The sequence below is a fragment of the Budorcas taxicolor genome, chromosome 10, assembly GCF_023091745.1.
Source record: "Budorcas taxicolor isolate Tak-1 chromosome 10, Takin1.1, whole genome shotgun sequence".
Classification (NCBI taxonomy): domain Eukaryota; kingdom Metazoa; phylum Chordata; class Mammalia; order Artiodactyla; family Bovidae; genus Budorcas; species Budorcas taxicolor.
Genome location: NC_068919.1, coordinates 42,291,253 through 42,311,494, shown reverse-complemented (window position 1 = coordinate 42,311,494; position 20,242 = coordinate 42,291,253). Strand labels below are relative to the sequence as shown.

At 41.1% G+C, this 20,242-nt stretch overlaps 1 protein-coding gene across 1 annotated transcript in view; it reads left to right on the top strand.

Moving 5' to 3' along the window:
• The window catches only part of TRIM9 (tripartite motif containing 9), a 119,114-nt gene that overhangs the window by 77,036 nt on the left and 21,836 nt on the right, over positions 1-20,242 (top strand). Inside the window, exons 4-7 of the mRNA XM_052646579.1 lie at positions 8,199-8,309; positions 9,421-9,574; positions 18,018-18,175; positions 19,795-19,933. Of these exons, the coding sequence (XP_052502539.1) occupies positions 8,199-8,309; positions 9,421-9,574; positions 18,018-18,175; positions 19,795-19,933 (562 nt within the window). The remainder of the gene's footprint in view (positions 1-8,198; positions 8,310-9,420; positions 9,575-18,017; positions 18,176-19,794; positions 19,934-20,242) is intronic.

Genomic DNA, 20,242 nt, shown 5'->3' with positions numbered 1-20,242 from the left:
AGTTTAAAATGCTCTTCATTAATTTAAGTGTCCCTAAGTTTCAATGAATGTAATGATAATATAGGAGATAATATTTTACTCTAGGGGAAAATCAAGAGAATTATTTATTTTACTAGATGAATCTATTGGTCAAAGCACTTCACCAAAAATCACCAGTGAGTCAATTCCATGTATCAGTTAGTCATCTTGAGACAGGACATTATGGAACACATAGAGAAAACTATCTCCACTGACCAAAGGGACCTGTGTAGAATAAATTCTTTGTTTCTTGAAAGTACTTATATCTTAGAAAAACAAAAAAGAATTGCATTATACTTAGAGGAAATTGTTTTAAACAGTGATGGAAATCTATATTAAGAAAGAATGTCTTGAAACATTGAGAGAATGTTGGTATTTACTTAGACTAAAAATTCAACAGTGATCTCTCTCCAGACCCCATGATGAGAGAAAATACTATGAGAAAAGTATTTATTAAAAAGAAGATTTGAAGAAAAAATTTTAAAGAGCCACATGTAAGATGGACAGATGAAATTTGGATAAAATTATGAAATTCCCCTTAATTAATCTCAGTTCTAGCTGCCCTTTGTATCACCTGAGCTGAGTGATGGGAGACTGACCTGTTCAAGATGCAGTGGAAAATACAGTTGTAGACAGACTGAACAAAATTTCACATTTGTACTATATAAGCTGTCATGGGTTACTCTCTGCTACTAAAAAGTCTAAGCATTCAAAGAGACGTACAGTCTGTTCTCAAATTCTCCTTTTCCAAATAGGTACAGTATCATATCCTGACCCCCCAAAAACGACCTTTATAAATTTGCCACTTAACAAAATAAAACTCTTCAAGTGATCAATAGGATTTGCCATCCAAAACAGATGGTGACTGCTGATAAAATTTTGAAGGCCTTCTCTGAAACTATGCACCACAGATTAATTAATTGTCCTCTAAGAGCTGGTTTAGGCCTTAACACACATGAAGACTGGAAGACTATTTCCTAGTTCCTATTTCTGCTTTATTGACTATGCCAAAGCCTTTGACTGTGTGCATCACAATAAACTGTGGAAAATTCTGAAAGAGATGGGAATATCAGAGCACCTGACCTGCCTCTTGAGAAACGTATATGCAGGTCAGGAAGCAACAGTTAGAACTGGACATGGAACAACAGACTGGTTCCAAATAGGAAAAGGAGTACGTCAAGGGTGTATATTGTCACCCTGCTTATTTAACTTATATGCAGAGTACATCATGAGAAACGCTGGACTGGAAGAAGCACAAGCTGGAAGCAAGATTGCCGGGAGAAATATCAGTAACCTCAGATATGCAGATGACACCACCCTTATGGCAGAAAGTGAAGAAGAACTAAAGAGCATCTTGATGAAAGTGAAAGAGGAGAGGGGAAAAGTTGGCCTAAAGCTCAACATTCAGAAAACGAAGATGATGGCATCCGATCCCATCACTTCATGGCAAATAGATGGGGAAACAGTGGAAACAGTGTCAGACTTTATTTTTCTGGGCTCCAAAATCACTGCAGATGGTGATTGCACCCATGAAATTAAAAGACGCTTACTCCTTGGAAGGAAAGTTACCAACCTAGACAGCATATTAAAAAGCAGAGACATTACTTTGACAACAAAGGTCCATCTAGTCAAGGCTATGGTTTTTCCTATGGTCATGTATGGATGTGAAAGTTGGACTGTGAAGAAAGCTGAGCACCGAAGAATTGATGCTTTTGAAGTGTGGTGTTGGAGAAGACTCTTGAGAGTCCCTTGGACTGCAAAGAGATCCAGCCAGTCCATCCTAAAAGAGACCAGTCCAGGGTGTTCATTGGAAGGACTGATGCTGAGGCTGAAACTCCAGTACTTTGGCCACCTCATGTGAAGAGTTGACTCATTGGAAAAGACCTTGAGGCTGGGAAGGATTGGGGGCAGGAGGAGAAGGGGACGACAGAGGATGAGATGGCTGGATGACATCACCAACTCGATGCACATGAGTTTGAGTGAACTCCAGGAGTTGGTGATGGACAGGGAGGCCTGGCGTGCTGTAATTCATGCAGTCACAAAGAGTCGGACACGATTGAGCAACTGAACTGATTCATGTCACTCCTGCAACATGTACATTTCCTTAGAAACTCCTTAAATCCAGCCAGCTGAAAACACAGTACCAAGGGTTTCTCCAGAGCATCGGAGCCACTGCAAAGAAATATAGAACTCAAAGAAAAAGTGATATGGCCTGACTTCCTACCAATTGTTTTTCATTAAAAAATATATAATGTAGAAGTAAATAGTACTAATAAGTAGAAATAACACAAAGTGTAGAAGGTAGCAAGTAAGAAAGCTGAATGAAGACACTCACAGAAAAAAATATTTATACTCTTAAAAGATTTAATTATCTGGCTGATTGCCATAATATGGGAAATCTTGCTAGATTAATTGAGAAACTAAAAGTTAATTATAAAACACCCAAAAATGCTACTTCTGGGAACCCCACTGATTCATTTTTAACAGTGAATTTTATCACAGGTTACTGTGATCACAGCAAAATGTTTGATTAAAATGTTTTAAAAATGAACCAGCATGCACTATAGCAACAGCGGGAGTTGCTAGCCAAGCAGGATATTGAGTCCTTCCAAGAAGCTTGAACCATGGAACACAGGAGCCAACAGCAAACACTCCTGAAACTCACAGACTCTTTGGCAGCACAACAATGACGCTTCTTAAGAGTAATCAGAGCCCCCAGCACTCCCACAGCTCCTTTGGCACCAAATAAACCTTGCTTGAGAAGGAAATTTATAGAGGCAGACATAGAATTTTATGAGGCCTGAGTAATATATTTATTTCAGCACATTTTGGTCATAAAATTATCATTGAGCTGAATGTTCTGGCAAGTAAACACAGTTCAGTGTTTTTCGCCTCAAAAGGAGGCTTACTTTGGGTTGTAGTGCTCAGATCCAGCCTGTGCTTGTTATTCGGAATTTTAGTACCAGTCACTTCTATATAGTCCTAGGGCAAATGCCATTGGGACAGGGAAAGGTGACTGCTGAGGTTTCTGCTACCTAGCAGCACTGATGCACTGGCTGCTGAAATGTAAAAACACTTTCTGGGAACAATTTAGTCAAGTGTCATATAGCAGAGATGAGTAGTATGATAGCTGTAGGTCCCCTGCATTGCATTTTTTTAAGTGCTTAACTTATGGATGTTTTCTTTTTCCCCAAGAAGCAGAAACTTAACCTTTCTTTACCTCCTGATTTTAAAGTAAAATAATAAAATGAAAATATAATATAATAATTTGCATCACTTGAGCCCTGACCAACAGACAGTGGTGTTAGTTTGACAGAAACATACTAGATGTTCAGTTCAGTTCAGTTCAGTTCAGTCGCTCAGTCATGTCCAACTCTTTGCGACTCCATGAATCTCAGCACACCAGGCCTCCCTGTCCATCACCATCTCCCAGAGTTCACTCAGACTCATGTCCATCAAGTCTGTGATGCCATCCAGCCATCCCATTCTCGGTCGTCCCCTTCTGCTACTGCCCCCAATCCCTCCCAGCATCAGAGTCTTTTCCAATGAGTCAACTCTTCGCATGAGGTGGCCAAAGTACTGGAGTTTCAGCTTCAGCATCATTCCTTCCAAAGAAATCCCAGAGTTGATCTCCTTCAGAACGGACTGGTGGGATCTCCTTGCAGTCCAAGGGACTCTCAAGAGTCTTCTCCAATACCACAGTTCAAAAGCATCAATTCTTCAGTGCTCAGCCTTCTTCACAGTCCAACTCTCACATCCATACATGACCACTGGAAAAACCATAGCCTTGACTAGACGGACCTTAGTCGGCAATGTAATGTCCCTGCTTTTGAATATACTATCTAGGTTGGTCATAACTTTTCTTCCAAGGAGTAAGCATCTTTTAATTTCATGGCTGCAGTCACCATCAGCGGTGATTTTGGAGCCCCAAAAAATAAAGTCTGGCACTGTTTCTACTGTTTCCCCGTCTACTTCCCATGAAGTGATGGGACCGGATGCCATGATCTTCATTTTCTGAATGTTGAGCTTTAAGCCAACTTTTTCCCTCTCCACTTTCACTTTCATCAAGAGGCTTTTTAGCTCCTCTTCACTTTCTGCAATAAGGGTGGTGTCATCTGCATATCTGAGGTTATTGATATTTCTCCCGGCAATCTTGATTCCAGCTTGTGTTTCTTCCAGTCCAGCGTTTCTCATGATGTACTCTGCATATAAGTTAAATAAGCAGGGTGACAATATACACCCTTGACGTACTCCTTTTCCTATTTGGAACCAGTCTGTTGTTCCATGTCCAGTTCTAACTGTTGCTTCCTGACCTGCATACAGATTTCTCAAGAGGCAGGTCAGGTGGTCTGGTATTCCCATCTCTTTCAGAATTCTCCACAGTTTATTGTGATGCACACAGTCAAAGGCTTTGGCATAGTCAATAAAGCAGAAATAGATGTTTTTCTGGAACTCTCTTGCTTTTTCCATGATCCAGCAGATGGTGGCCATTTGATCTCTGGTTCCTCTGCCTTTTCTAAAACCAGCTTCAACATACGGAAATTCACAGTTCACATATTGCTGAAGCCTGGCTTGGAGAATTTTGAGCATTACTTTACTAGCATGTGAGATGAGTGCAATTGTACGGTAGTTTAAGCATTCTTTGGTGTGGTGTTTTTTTGGGATTGGAATGAAAACTGACCTTTTCGAGTCCTGTGGCCACTGCTGAGTTTTCCAAATTTGTTAGGAGAAAATAAATCAACCAGTGGACTTAAAAGTGATCTTTCCCCCTAATCAAAATCACAAAACAATCTTCACATCAAAGTTGGTTTCTTTCACCAATTCCAATAAAGAGATTTTAAATCCTACATTTTATTTTTTTATTTTAAAAAGCAATAACAAATCATCTGTCAAAATATTAGGAGACTCCAAATAGCCAAAACAAGCTTGAAAAAGAAGGGCAGAATTGGAGTTTTCACACTTCCTGATTACAAAATGTACTACAAAGCTACAAAATACTGTACTAGTATAAAGATAGACAGAAGACCACTGGAAATCGAATAAAGCCCAGAAGTAAATTCTCACATACATGGTCAAGTCATTTTTGACAAAGGTTCCAAGACCGTGCAATGGGGAAAAGGTAGTTTTAGTAACAAATGACGGTGGGAAACTATCTTCATGCAAAAGAATGAAGTTGGACAGTTACCGAAAGCCATGTACAAAAAATTAACCTGAAATGAATCAAAGACTGAAAAGTAAGAACTGGAACTATAAAACTCTTAGATGAAAACATAGGGCAAATGCTTCATGACACTGGGTTTGGCAATGATTTCTTGGATATGGCATCAAAGACATAGGCAACAAAAGAAAAAGTAGACAAACTGGACTTCATGAAAATTTGCAAATTCTTGTCAAAAGACAACAAAAACAAACAACCCAATTTCAAAATGGGCAAATGACTTGAACAGACTTTTTGCCAAATAAGATATACAGTAAGTACATGAAAAGATGCTCAAGATTATGAGAAACTGTGCTGTGCTTAGTCAGTCAGCCATATCCGACTCTTGCAACCCCATGGACTGCAGACCGCCAGGCTCCTCTGTCCGTGCAGATTCTCCAGGCAAGAATACTGGAATGGGTTCCCCTGCCTTCTCCAGGGGATCTTCCCAACCCAGGGATCGAACCCAGTTCTCCCACATTGCAGGCAGCTTGTTTACCTTCTGAGCCACCAGGTAAGCCCTATGAGTCATTAGGGAAATGCAAATCAAAACCACAATGAAATACCACTTCACACCCACTAGGATGGGAAAGAAACAAAAGTCGCTCAGTTGTGTCTGACTCTCTGTGACCCCATGGAATTCTCTAGGCCAGAATACTGGAGTGGGTAGCCTTCCCCTTCTCCAGGGGATCTTCCCAACCCAGGGATTGAACCCGGGTCTTCCACATTGCAGGAAGATTCTTTACCAGCTGAGCCACAAGGGAAGTCCAAGAATACTCGAGTGGGTAACCTATCCCTTCTCTAGCAGATCTTCCCAACCCAAGAATCAAACCAGGGTCTCCTATATTGCAGGTGGATTCTTTACCAACTGAGCCACGAGAGAATGGCTACTATTTGGGAAAAAAAAAAAAAAAACAGACTGATAAGTGCTGGTGAGAATGTAAAGAAATTGGAACCCTTGTGCATTGTTGGTGAGAATGTAAATGATACAGCTACTGTGGAAAGTAGTATGGTGATTTCTCAAAAAAAATTAAAATAGAGTCACCATACAAGTCAGTAATTCCACTTCAGGGTATATGAACCACCCCCTCCCTAAAAAAAAAAGTGAAACAGACTCTCACCCAGATATTTGTATTCTTATGTTCATAAGTTTATTCAAAATAGCCAAAAGGCAGAAGAAACACAGATGTCCATCAGCAGATGAATGGATAAACAAAATGTAGTATACACATATAATGGAATATTATTCAGTCTTGACAAAAATGTTGACACAAGCTACAACATGAATAAACCTTGAAGACATTACATAAAAGAAATAAACTAGTCATGAAAGGACAAATACTGTGTGATTCCACGTGGATGAGGTACCTAGAGTAGTCAGGTTGACAGAGACGGAAAGTAGAATGGTGGTTGCCAGAGGCTGGGAGGAGGGGTGAATGTAGAGTTATTGTTTAATAAGTCCAGAGCTTCAGTTTGGGAAGAAGAAAAAGTTTTGGAGATGGTTGGTGGTAATGGTTATATAACAATGTGAACTTACTTAGTGCTACAGAATTATCCAATTAAAAATAGTTAAAATGGTTTAAGTTATATGTTATATATATTTTATTACAATAAAATAATTAAGAGAAGATCAACAATATTGAATGAATTAACTGTCAAAAAATTAGAAAGAACTTTGTCAAAAATAGGTTAAATAAATTTAACCCGCTCAATACAGTATTTTGTAGTCAGTAACATTTTTTGATGGTGGCAACACAGAAAATGCCTGTGATATGGTGTTAAATGGGAAAGAGGTGAAATTATCACATACTATAATTGCAACTATAACTAAATCTAGTTCAAGGGAAAAAAACTAAAAGGAAACATCAAAATTCTTTAAAAATTTGCATTGGAGTAGTGAGACTATTTGCTTTTTTTAAACCTATCTTCCTGTTGTTTTTGAAACAGGATGTAATCATCTTTCATGGAAAATAAATTTATAATCAAAACTGAACAAGGAATAAGGGAAAGTTTTTAAGTAATTATTATTAAAGCCCATTTTAGTTATTACCCATAAAATCCAGAATGCTGTGGGGATTTGGGGGGTTTCTTCGAGGCCTTTGCCAAGGTGAGTAATAGGTTCCTAGAAAGCCCTTGTTCAATTCTATGCTTCAAAACCTGCTTCAGGATTTGGGTCACTGAGCAGGGACACAGAAGACAAGCATTTCTAAAGAAAGAAATTTTTCAAGGAGTGTCATGCACTTGACACGCAAAGATAACTTCCCAGAGGCAGAACCTGCATGTTCAGAGAGATACCTCTCTAGGTCAGGCAGACTCATCGCTGAGCAAATAGCCTTTAAAACTGCTTTCCCAAATGAGGCAGTGAGTGATGCTAAGTAGATTATAACTTGATTCTGTATCCATCTTTGTCTGACTCGCTGTCATTAGCTCTTTGTCTTTCAGCAACCACTTCTAGGCTTACCCTACCACCCACTCAGGGAGAAGAGAATCAGAACAAGAGAGGATCTGGGTTCAGATGGTGATATCTGCTCTTTAGAAGGGACAGGTAGAGGGCGAGCAAAGATGGTGGGTGGCTGTGTCACAGAACAGATGCTGCAGCTGCACCTCCGGCCACTCAGTCATTTAACAGACCCTCCCATGACCTCCCACTTAGAGCAGCTCCCAGAGAGGGGAGTGATGCAGACCTGTGATGGAACCAAGATGTCCCTTGAGGAACCAAGGTAACCAGCTTCCCAGAGGCCCAACAACCGTGTGCCTTTCTGATGGCTCCATTGTTACAGATCCTGCCCCGTAAGAGCCGTTATCCAATGTGTCTTCCAGGGCCATTGTTCCCAGCAGACGCTGCCACAGAATATTCTCATAAATTGAGTTCCACTCCATGATGCTCTTGGATTCTGGTTTGAAGAAGTTTTCCAAAGTCCTAGTTTGCTTTCTTTTCTATGCTCTGCCGCTTTGGACCATTCTGTTGTCTCATCAATCCTAGGTGGTTCGAGATCAGATCTCTCACTGCACAGTGAAACTGCGCCAGACCACGGGTCTCATGGAGTACTGCCTGGAGGTGATTAAGGAAAATGATCCTAGTGGCTTTTTGCAGGTAAGTGTCAACTAGTTTCTGCTTCAGATTCTCAATGTTCCGTAAGACTGACTCTATGATGTCAAGGCCAGACTCCCAACAGACCTAGCTGGGTATGGGACGTTCCACAATGGAACCCACCTTTGTGTTGCCATATGGATGTGGGTGCCTTTGGAACTTCACTGGCTTCTCAGAAGACTCTACCATCATGGGCTACAAGTCTGAAAAGGCTTTTTAAATTTGTTTTTGTTTATGTTTGATCATGAAAACATAATTCCCTCTAAGTTCCTCCAAAGCAAACTTATTACCTTGCATAAGAACTGGGTCCCTTTACTAATATCTTGGACAGTTTTGTCAGAAATGTAAGTATACACATGTTTCTCCCTTTTTTACATCTCCTTCTGGCAAGTCAGTGATTTCCCAAACAGAGTGAAATTTTTCATTGTTTGGATGTCTCATGGTTTCTTTAGTGTTGCTTTAATGACATGCTGTGATGCAGCTAAATTTTACTTAACTTTTGATCCCAGTGATTAATGGACCTTTGATTAAGGAACATGTAGCTTCCTTTCAACTAACATTCTACCAAACTGGCCAAGAATGATGAGGGGAGTGCCTAAATATAAGAAATGAAAAAGTCCTCTACCAAAGAATGAGATCATGCATGAAGATGACATACAGGAAATCCTATCTTACAGATGATCATATGCAACCTCTCTGAACCACTTAATAGAAGTCATTAGGTCTTAGGTCTTGACATGATACCGGTAGCTCATATCAGAAACCTATGATTGTTGGTGCTAGTGGATTTCACTAACTGCTAACATATCACTACTGAATGTTGTTGGCTTTTAACTAATCAGTCATAAATAGCATGATCATGTATCCAGATGATATAATAGAGCAACTAACAGCTTCTAGTTATATCTAGTGATCCCTCTGAGTCCCAGAAGTATTCAGATTTTCACGATAAATCACAGGTTACTCTCATCATCAGAAGCTCCTCGCTGCCTGCATAGAGACAGGAAGGATGTGGGTCCCAGGGCACTTGGTGGAGCACTCTGGGAGAGCCAAAGAGCATTTGGGTGCCCAGTGTGGGGTTGTATTTCTTAGGCTATGCTCTTTGTTTGAATAGATTTCTGACGCCCTCATAAGGAGAGTGCACCTGACTGAGGATCAGTGGGGGAAAGGCACACTCACTCCCAGGATGACCACGGACTTCGACTTGAGTCTGGACAACAGCCCTCTGCTGCAGTCCATCCACCAGCTCGACTTCGTGCAGATGAAAGGTGCGTGCCTGTGCCCCACCCAGTCAGAGCAACTCCCTGCTGGAAGCAGGGTAAAGGCAGTTTGCAGATTGCAGCAAACAAAAGGCAGCCACCAGGTTTATAAATCAGCTGAGAGGTGAGAAAGTACACACACACGTACACACACACACACACACACACACACACACACACACCCCTCTGGTTAGTGTTACAAAAATCTGGAATAGCTCCCATCTTATTGTGTAATGGAAATGTATATCCTTGTAGCTGGAATGTCAGATAAATCAGATGGACTCAATGCTCGCCTTTTTGAGAGACATAAGAGATTTCACATGCTCAGCATTAGAGGAAGAAAAAGAGAGAACATCACTGTACGTAAATAACATCTTGTTACAGACGGTAAACCCGATATATTGATATAAATCAAGGGAGTTCAGCATTGTAACTGCTTCTACAAGGACAGAGATAGTGGCAGACAGTTGATCGTGGATTAGCAGGAATTTGAGAGGATCAGAATTGGCTTGCCTATACTGGTCAGGAAAGTGAGAGCCTGGGTACAGAAGGAAAATGAAAGTATGTAATAAAAACTTAAACATTTTAAATTTTTTGGTCTCTAAAATTAAGAGGTATGGCAAGATCTCAAGATTTGTAGTATCTGCTGAGGGGACATACAAGTACTTAAAATTATCTTAAGGAATATAACTCTTTGAAGAAAAGGTAAAAATTCAAGCCAACCATGCAATAATATTTTTATGGCAGTGTAAGTAATATCCCATTTGAAAAATATTTCTGATTTTTTAAAACCTTTTTATGGTGAAATAACTTATACATTCACAGTAAGTTGCAACAATAGTAAGGAGAGGTCCCCTATGCCCTTCACCCAGTTTCCATTCATGGCTACATCTGACATAACTGTCACATAACATCAAAACCAGGAAACTGGCATCAGTACAGTGTGTGTGTGTGTGTAGTTCCGTGCCATCACATGTGTAAACCACCTCTGCAGTCCAGATACGGAACTACTCCATCAATGCTCTCCCTCATCTGCCCCTCTAGTCCCCCATCCCCACTGATCTGGCTTCCATCTCCATGACTTTGTCATTTTCTGATCTTTTTTAAAACTAAAGTAATTGATTTGCTCTTTGCTTCTCCCAATTTAAGCATCCATGTAATAAATAACTTAGAATCCAATGGTTTAGAAGTTTTGTGTCTTAAGAAAAATCCGCATACGTCCTTTTATTAGACAGAACCATATAACCCCGCAGGTGTTAGGGGTTTATACTACACACATTCCTGTCCCGGGTAATGTACAGTACTTCTCTCATGCTCTTAATGAGGTTTTGTCCTCTTTTATCTTCAGTTTCCTCATCTTTTTGTTTAATATTTATTGCTTTGGGATAATGCCTTTATTAATTTTCAAAGTAACTAGTGTATAGATTGTAAATAAAAATGCTTTGCTGTAGTAACAAAAACATTTAGCTTTTACTGGCTACCTACCAAATCAGACATACTCTTTCCATGGATTACAAAATGCTTTCCATGGATTAACTCATTTTATTCTCCCAATCCTAGTAGGCAGCTGAGGACATTGAGATGCAGGAAGACTGGGTTACTTGCCTGGGCTCACTCAGCTAGTGACTGGCAGGGCCAGAATTCAAACCCATGGAGCGTGGTTCCAGAACCCACACCTACAACTTCTAGTTTGTGCTGTAAAATTAGTGCCTTACTAAGCCACTTCTTTAAGAAGTAACTGAATTCTTCTCTTAATCCTGAGAAATTAAATTTTGTTGTTGTTGTTGCAGCAATGCTTTCAGGCTTTAAAAAAATTTTTTGACACCTACATGGTAGCCTGTGGTGTGCCACCATCCCAGTAATATGCAGAGCCCCCTTCATCAGCCTCTTTTTGTCCCCAGTTCCTTCAGCAAGGTAGAATCATTGAAAGGTTATGTCACAAGTAGCTCAGAGGAGAAAATGTGTCACAAAAGGGCAATGTAAGGGCTTTTGGTGAAAGAGAGAAAAAAAAAAAAAGAGTCAATCCAATTAGCCTTGGTGAAGGGGCAGGAGGAGGGGTAGGTAGAGCATAGCGGCCTCAGGGCTTTCAGATGCTTTAATCAGCTGAAAGCCCTCTCCTCCCCCATCCATTCTGAGAGATGTCCATCTGCCATGGTAGAGTCCACCAGCTGACACAGTGGTAACAACTGTATTGGACTAAACAGGCCCTTCCTTGGAAGTAGCAATTACAGGTTCACGTGTTGTGCATCACAGATCACACTCCTAAAGCATTATCACTTGGCCACTTAGGGCTGTACACAAGCGTAACTGTGGACATGACTGTACACACAGCAGAGAATGTCATGCATGTGAAAGGCCAAAATGCAGAACACTCTTATAGCAAAAACTCACCTAGAATTCAAAATTATCCAAAACAGTTACTTATGAAGTTAATACAGTAGGCCACTTGGTATGAGACTGGATTGTTCCGTTTTCCTTTTCTTTTTAATACTTCATGTGAATTTACTTCTGATAAGTATCCCTCTGAGGAGTTAATTTATATGTTTATGTGTGTGTGTGTGTTCACTAAATTTAATTAATTCAGTAAGAGCCCAGTCCTCCTTAAAATCTGAATAATTTTTATCTGTCACACTTTTAAAGGACAGAAAAAGCTGAAAGGTCATGACCCAGAACTCAGTTACCTGCAGTTAAGACTTCTCTTGCTTGCCTCTTTGATGTCGGTTAGCACATACACAACCATGCCTAGTGCATTGTTGGTCTTTTTATTTTCTTAGGATATTCATAGTCAGTTTAGCAAACTGAGCTTCACAGTCAGGAAAAATATCTCAAGAAATTGCACCCTCATATCCATGTAATAATTGCCAAATTTAAGTAGCACTTGAAATGGTGTTAATCTGACCATTGTAAAACCAACAATATGTTGGTTTTAATATATAATTTCTAGTTGTGCTAAGTGGATGAGTAGAAAGTTTAAAATATTTTCAAAGTTACTTGAAATAGGCATTTAAGTCTGTGACTCAAACTTACAACTAAAATATCTGTCTACTTCCTGACTCAAAATTTGAGAATCTCTCGGATTTTGAAATTTTATCTCAGATGCCTTTTTTTTTAACATCAGAGAAGATAGGTCTCTTGCCCATTTTAAAATATTCTCACAGCATCTGCTACTCAACTAAAATGCATTGTCTAAAATTATTCTCTTATTAGCTAAGGATTTCACTGATCTGCTCTTTTGGATTCCATATCCCCCTCAAGCAGTTGAGATCTGAGTGAAGAATGTTGGTACCCTCTTTGTTCAAACATCACAAAATGTAAGGGCCTTTTTCCAGTTGCATTTTGATTAGAAAATCATCTTAGCCTCTTTCCAGACTACTGGGAGTGGTGTTTGATCTCTCAGGCTTTTCTTTTGTAGACCACAACCAATTAAACTTTGTTTTCTGTTTTTATTATAGAGTAATAGAAACATTTTTTTCCTCAATCCTAAATTGCTATTTTCAACTTTTACCTGGTCATGGGAAGGAAATTTTAATATCTTTTTTTGCCAGTCTTTCAAGGGCTCTGTTGCTTGGCTCAGGATAGATTCCAGATACATACTCTCTCCCAGAAAAATATTATTACCCCAGAATTGTTTAAGGACACAAAGTATCCCAAGGTTCATGAGTTAGTGCCGAAATAAAACGCCAGATGTCAGGGTGTTCATTCTGACCCTGGGTGATACATTGACCTGACAGTCCATCAAGCCTTTTTAACACATAGACCAACAGATATCAATCTCTTGAGTGCCTCTACTCACCTAAGCACACATTTATCTCCATTAACTCATGTTGAATGTTAAAAAGCCCTGAATATGCACCGAGGTCATGGGCAAGGACAATGTGATCTAGACAGATTCTCCTATAGATCATGGAAAAAGTCATGGAAAAAGAACACCCAGAGGTTTGGCAGAGATAGGGATGAGCATACATGGTTTAGTCGCTAAGTTGTGCCCAACTCTTGCAACCCCATGGACTGTGGCCTACTAGGCTCCTCTGTCCATGGGATTTCCCAGGCAGGAATGCTGGAATGGGTAGCCATTCCCTTCTCCAGGGGATCTTCCCAACTCAGGGATCGAAACTGCATCTCCTGAATTGCAGGCAGATTCTTTGCCACTGAACCACCAGGGAAGCCCCCACATGTGGGAAGTTGCATGAAATCTGTTCATGCTCTGGGGGCCTGGAATTCATGTCCTCAAAGCCTTGTGTGCAAGTTTATCCTCAGCAAAGTACTGATGCCAGCTTTCCAGAAACAGCCCATTCTTGTGCTGAAGTCTAAACTTTCTCAGATGCTATTTGTATTGTTCAACCATCATAAAAAGGAATGACAGTCCACAAAGGAACCTTCGGAGATGATGACAGTAACACTGCTCTCCCAGCCACTACAGCTCTGAAGGTGAACTATTATCATCTATACCAGCAATTCTTGAGAAGCTTTATTGTTCACATTATAGGGACTGAGAAGAAAGGCTCTTGGAATTAGGCCTGCACTCTCCCTCTAATTCACTATTCCTGAGTCCCAGACTGGAGAGGCAGTGATGTAAACATCCAGCCCAGGGAGCCAACCTGCTGGGCATCAAAACCCCGCTCTGCCACTGCCTCACCCTGAATCCTTCCTGTGTTTCAGTTCCCTTGTCTACAAATAGAGATCATCACAGTACCTACCTTGTGGGCTGGTGTTGAAAGTTAAATGCGTGGACGCATAAGCTCCTCCCCACAGCCTGGCCCTCGGCAGTGTTTCCACCTCGCACACGTTCTCGCGGCTCCACACAGCTCCCTGTTGCCCCTTGTCCTCACCACACTCTTGTTATCCCACACAGAGGAATTCTCGATGGTGTGAGGGCTGTCAGTCTGAAGGGTTAGAGAGAAAAGTAAGTAAATATGAAAATCATGAGAGATCATTTGCTAGAATGACCTTAAAAAGGTAAGACTTTTGAAAACCTTGGTATTAACAGGCCACAGTGGCAGAATTTAATTTTGAGATGAGGCTCCACCAGACCCCAAGGAAGTCAGTCAGAACAGCTACCATTTTGTGTCTAAGCGAATTTTTAGCCAGAAACTTGATTTCACAGGCTAGGAGGATACTGAGTACTAGAATTCTCATCAGGTCAGGGGAAACTAGTTATTTAGGAAAAATAAAGATGTCCAGGAATGATCATGAATGTGTTAAGACAGTTATTGTAGCTCCAGTTATAGGAATTTCAATAAAACAAAACCTTTTCTCTCAGAGTTCAGCCCAGCAACTGTAATGCTATCCATTTCCAAAGCATAAGATAAATCAATTTGCAAATACTCTGGATTCTTGTAAACCATTTATTTTATACCTAATAAATTGAAGAGGGGTAATAAAGATACAAAACCCAGTATAAAATCTCTTGTTCTGAAACGCCAGCCTTAGTCTTTGTTAACAAGACTGTAATTTTATCATATTTCCTTTTATATCCAATGTCACTTTGGGGTAAATAAGGAAAAAGAAAAAATAATTCTCAGCACATTGAGAAATAGATTTAGACACATGCAGATGTTCCCAGGTTCCTTCCATCTCTCTCTCTTCCTCTCTCTTTCTCTCTTAATTTTCTTTTTTTGTTTGTTTTGTTCATTTGTTTAAATTTGGGATAGTGTTAAGATCTGAAGATTAGAGACCGGTTAGACTTTTTTCTAGCTCCTTGTCCTTTGAAAGTGTATCTCACTGAGTACTTACAAATGTAGTTCACATGTTTTAATTACACATGACACTATATTTTGATGAATCTTTTAATTATACCTATGACTATGTGGGAAATTTGAGTTTCTTATCAGAGACATTGAAAGCATTTGTGTGATTCAAGTTGAAACCATTTTCTGGATCTTATTTGTTGATTTTAAAACTGGTGAAATGTAGACTTGCCTGAAACATGAAAAAAGGGAAAATGAAGACTGATAAGGCAGATAATGAAATAAAGAAAGTCCAAGGAGTTGTTATTTTATGGAAGGCCCTTAGCAATACCAACAGTTAACAGCAAGTATTTCCCAGGGAGACTCACTGCCTGTCTCTAGAAGCCCTTTGAAGAATGGTTTGCTTAAATTTGTCAGATTTTGTTGTTGTTACTGTTCAGTCGCAAAGTCGTGTCTGACTCTTCATGACCCCATGGACTGCAGCATACCAGGCTTCCCTGTCCCTCACCATCTCCTGGCATTTGCCCAAGTTCATGTCCATTGAATCAGTGATGCCATCTAACCATCTCATCCTCTCTCGCCCTCTTCTGCCTTCGATTTTTCCCAGGATCAGGTCTTTTCCACTGAGCCAGCTCTTCACATCAGGTGGCCAAAGTATGCGAGCTTTAGCTTCAGCATCAGCCCTTCTAAAGGGTATTCAGGGTCAGATTTTACTCCACTGTTAATATGTTAAGAGGTATTCTTTTACTATAGAAAAAATTTAAATGACAAAGTAAGTTTCTAACTGAAATAGTGACTTTAAATTAACCTCCAGTTAAGTAACAGGTTTCTGTGATGTGCTTAGTCACTCAGTCGTGTCCGACTCTTTGAGACCCATGGCCTGTAGCCCACCAGGCTCCTCTGTCCATGGGGATTCTCTAGGCAAGAATACCAGAGTAGGTTGCCACGCCCTCCTCCAGGGGAACAGGTTCCTAGATGATATCTATTATGCATAGAATCATTCAAAGGAGTTCTGTCTTCTGCCGCCTCTTTCCAGTCAGTCCTGTAGTCTATTTAGTAAATGAAAGTGAAAGTGTTAGTCAGTCGTGTCCAACTCTTTTTGACGGCATAATTGTAGCCTGCCAGGCTCCTCCATCCATGGAATTCTTCAGGCAAGAATACTGAAGTGGGTAGCAATTCCCTTCTCCAGGGGATCTTCCCAACCCAGGGATTGAACTTGGATGTCCTGCATTGCAGGCAGATTCTCTACCATCTGGGCCACCAGGGAAGCCTACAGCAGTGCATTTCCTCCAAATCTAGATGTTCTGGGACCTCTGAGGCTGCAAAGCCATTGTTCTCTGATAAGATTCCATTTCTTGTGCCATTGAAACTTGAAACAGGATTTCCTTTCATAAACTGATGACCTCCAATTCACCGGTCATAATTTTGATTTAATTATGTTTGATGTGTTAACTTAGACATGGTTTTCTTGTAATGTATCAGCCTTCTTAAGTATAATAGACCTGCTTCACCTTTACATCTCTTATATTCTAGTCCCTGCTTTTATTTTCTAGGTTATCCACCATAAAACCTTTTTCTAAGCCACTGTTAAAGTAACTCTCTTCTTAGTTGGGGTGACTGGCAAGGAACAGATTTAATTTAGGGCATGACAGTCTGAGTTCAGTTTTGGTATAGCATACCAGGTATTCCACAATTAACATTTGTTCACCTGAATGTCCCTGGACGTGGTCCAAACCATTCTTTCCCATGTTAAAAGTGCTACAGAAATAAAATCATGTTTTAGTGCTGAAAACAATTTTTAAGCAGTTAGTGAAAACACTGCTCCCAGATTTATCAACTGAGTTCATACCTTAGGAACTAGGATTATTCATCCCCTGATATTTCTATGTCTGTGTGATTGAAGGTGCTATTAATCTGCAGTTTCATACAAGACTCAGCACAGAAGGGGGAGGGGGGTATTGAGACTAGTAACACTGTGACAGATTTTCACAAGGTCAGGAGGACACTCTGACCCTCTCTGCTAGCCCCCATCTGTTCCCATAGTATTCTCCAGCTCACAGTTGACTGCTAAACACCAACACAAAAACACACTTGGGCTAGTGCCATTTTCAAGGCATAGCTACCTGGAAAGAATGCTGTCAAATTCCTCAGAAGTTTAAAAACTGAGAAATCACTTTTGTGTCCCTTGGTACCAAATTTTCAAAAATCCAGAGCTATAGCTACTTATGTGCACAAAATCTTAAGTGGAATCACTAATAAAAAATGAAAGAACCTTAGACATGTACGTAGTGGTTTCAGAGTTGTTTCTCGGCATAGGCAGTCCCCATTTTATTAAATGCAGTTTAAGTTTCAGAATAACTTTACGATACATGTATCAACCATGTTATGGATGAACTATAAAGGCTTTAGTGGGCAAGATGGGAAATCCAGACACCACAGGAAACATTTCCCTGAGAGGTGAGGCTTTCCAAGCTGAAGTGGATGACCCTGAGAGGTGAGGCCTTCCAAGCTGAAGTGGATGAGAATACAGCAGTCGTCTCCTCTCTGGTTAAGGTAGGAAACGCTGCTGTGAGCTTGGAAAGGCCCCAGTGAAGAAACGATTGCCATGCCTGGAGGTTCTGTGAGGCAGATCCTACTCAGGTCCCCTCGCTCCCCAGGCTAGAAACTTAGTCCAGCCACTTGTTTACAAGTGGGTATTGAGCATTCCTCGATGCTGGCGTGTTGACAGCTCCACAGAAGTCAGGGTTACACTAATTTCTGTTTAGCTTCCTCTCCAGTCCCAGCGACTCCCATCCTGCAGCTGGAGGACTGCTGCACCCACAACAACAGCGCCACGCTGTCTTGGAAACAGCCGCCTCTGTCCACGGTGCCCGCGGAAGGATACATTCTGGAGCTGGATGACGGCAATGGCGGTCAGTTCCGGGTAAGTGGAGAACCTGATGGTTGACGGTTTAATCGCAAAGTCAGACTCTTTGCCACCCCGTGGACTGCAGCCCACCAGGCTCCTCTGTCCATGGCATTTTCCAGGCAAGAATACTGGAGTGGGTTGCCAAACCTACTTCTTAACCAAACTGGTGACGACCACAGAGGACCCAACTCAGAGCCTCAGACCCAACCCAGCAGGGCCTGCACACCCTTCATCTGAGGCCTTCATCCTTGTCCCATCGAAGAAGGATGAAGGAGTCCCGGAATAGAAATTGCCCCTCCCTTCTTAAGAGAAAGTACCTGCAGTCCTGCAAGCTCTGAAGTCAGGCTGCCTGCCTTCCAGCCCCGACCGCGCCCCTAAAGCTGTGGAACTGTGCCCATTTCTCACCTCTTTGAGCCTTCAGGTCCTCATTTGTAAGAAGGAGATGATAATGATAACATATGCCTCATGCATGGATGTTAAGAGCCACTTGAATCATTCATATAAAATTCTTAGCATACTGAAGCCCCAGCTGCCAGTCTTCCTTGCATTCCCCCTAAGGAGTTGTCAATTTGAGGCTGTGCTTGGGGCTCAAATTATCTTTACTCATTATATCAGCATAATGTTGCAACATGTACAGCTAAAGAGGGAGGTAAATACCTAACCTATGCTAACGATGCATTATGCTAGTATTTATTTTAAGCTTTTGAAATATCACTCTTAAAAAAAAAAAGAAAGAAATATCACTCTTCCTCCCTTCCCTGTTTCCTCCCTCTTCCCTCTGTACTATGAGGAAAAATCTGAAAAGTCATGATTTCCCTTCCTGCACTTCGAAACTCTTTTGCTTTGAATGTCATCTTTGTGACAGCTCCTGAAGCTATCAGTGGATTATAAACATACCAGAGAGACCACATTCATGTTTCCAAACCTGTTTTTTAAATATAAATCATACTGGTGAATAAAGAGCTCAGTAGGTATAATATACTGAATATATTATATCATATTATATATAATATATTATGCCAGCTTAATAAGGATAGTGCTATCTGTGGTGGTGGTGGTTTAGTCGCTCAGCCTTGTCTGACTCCTGTGACCCCAAATACCCGGTTTTAATCTTTGAAGCCCTATTTGCTAATAACTAGCATTCAGTGAGCTGACAGACCCATGCTAAATACAAGGCACTACGCTAGTCAGTTTGCACATATGACCTTATATAATCTACACACCAACCTCATAAGATAGGTATTTTTGTCCCAGTTTTACAGAGAAGGAAACTGAAGCTAAAAGAGGTCAGTTCAGAGCCCAGTATTTCACAGGATGAGTCAGATCAGGCGGACCCCAAAGCACCTTCTCTTATCCATCCTGCAACACTTGCCTCCTGAATAACTTAGAACAAAGTATTGTATTAGTTGCTAAGTCATGTCTGACTCTTTGTGACCCCGTGGACTGTGGCCTGTTAGGCTCCTCTGTCCATGGAATTCTCCAGGCAAGAGTACTGAAGTGGGTTGCCATTTCCTTCTCCAGGGGATCTTCCCAGCTCCAGGATCAAACCCAGGTCTCCTGCACTGCAGGCAGATTCTTTACTGTCTGAGCCAAGTTTAGAGTTAAATGGTGGCCCAATCTTTTCTGACCCTCAGGAAGTATATGTTGGAAAGGAGACCATGTGCACGGTGGATGGTCTTCACTTCAACAGCACATACAATGCTCGCATCAAGGCCTTCAACAAAACAGGAGTCAGCCAGTACAGCAAGACGCTGGTCCTGCAGACGTCCGAGGGTAAGGCCCTTCAGCAGTATCCCTCAGAGCGAGAACTGCGAGGCATCTAGAATGGCTGGCAAGCCCGGAGGTAACCCCACCACTGCCCACATTCACAAGTGTTTCCATGACTTGCCCTGCATTCTGGCACAGAGCCGCTGTTTCTCTCCTGCATTTAGAGAGCTCATGGTGTGTGGACGGGATCAGACCAAAGTGTCCACAGCAGCAGCTCCAAAGGCCTGGGCCGGCGGCTTCCTTTGATAACACTCTAAATAAGCTACAGCGGAAGAAGCTGACAAGTGAAGGCCTGAATGTGCCGCGGTGTGTGAG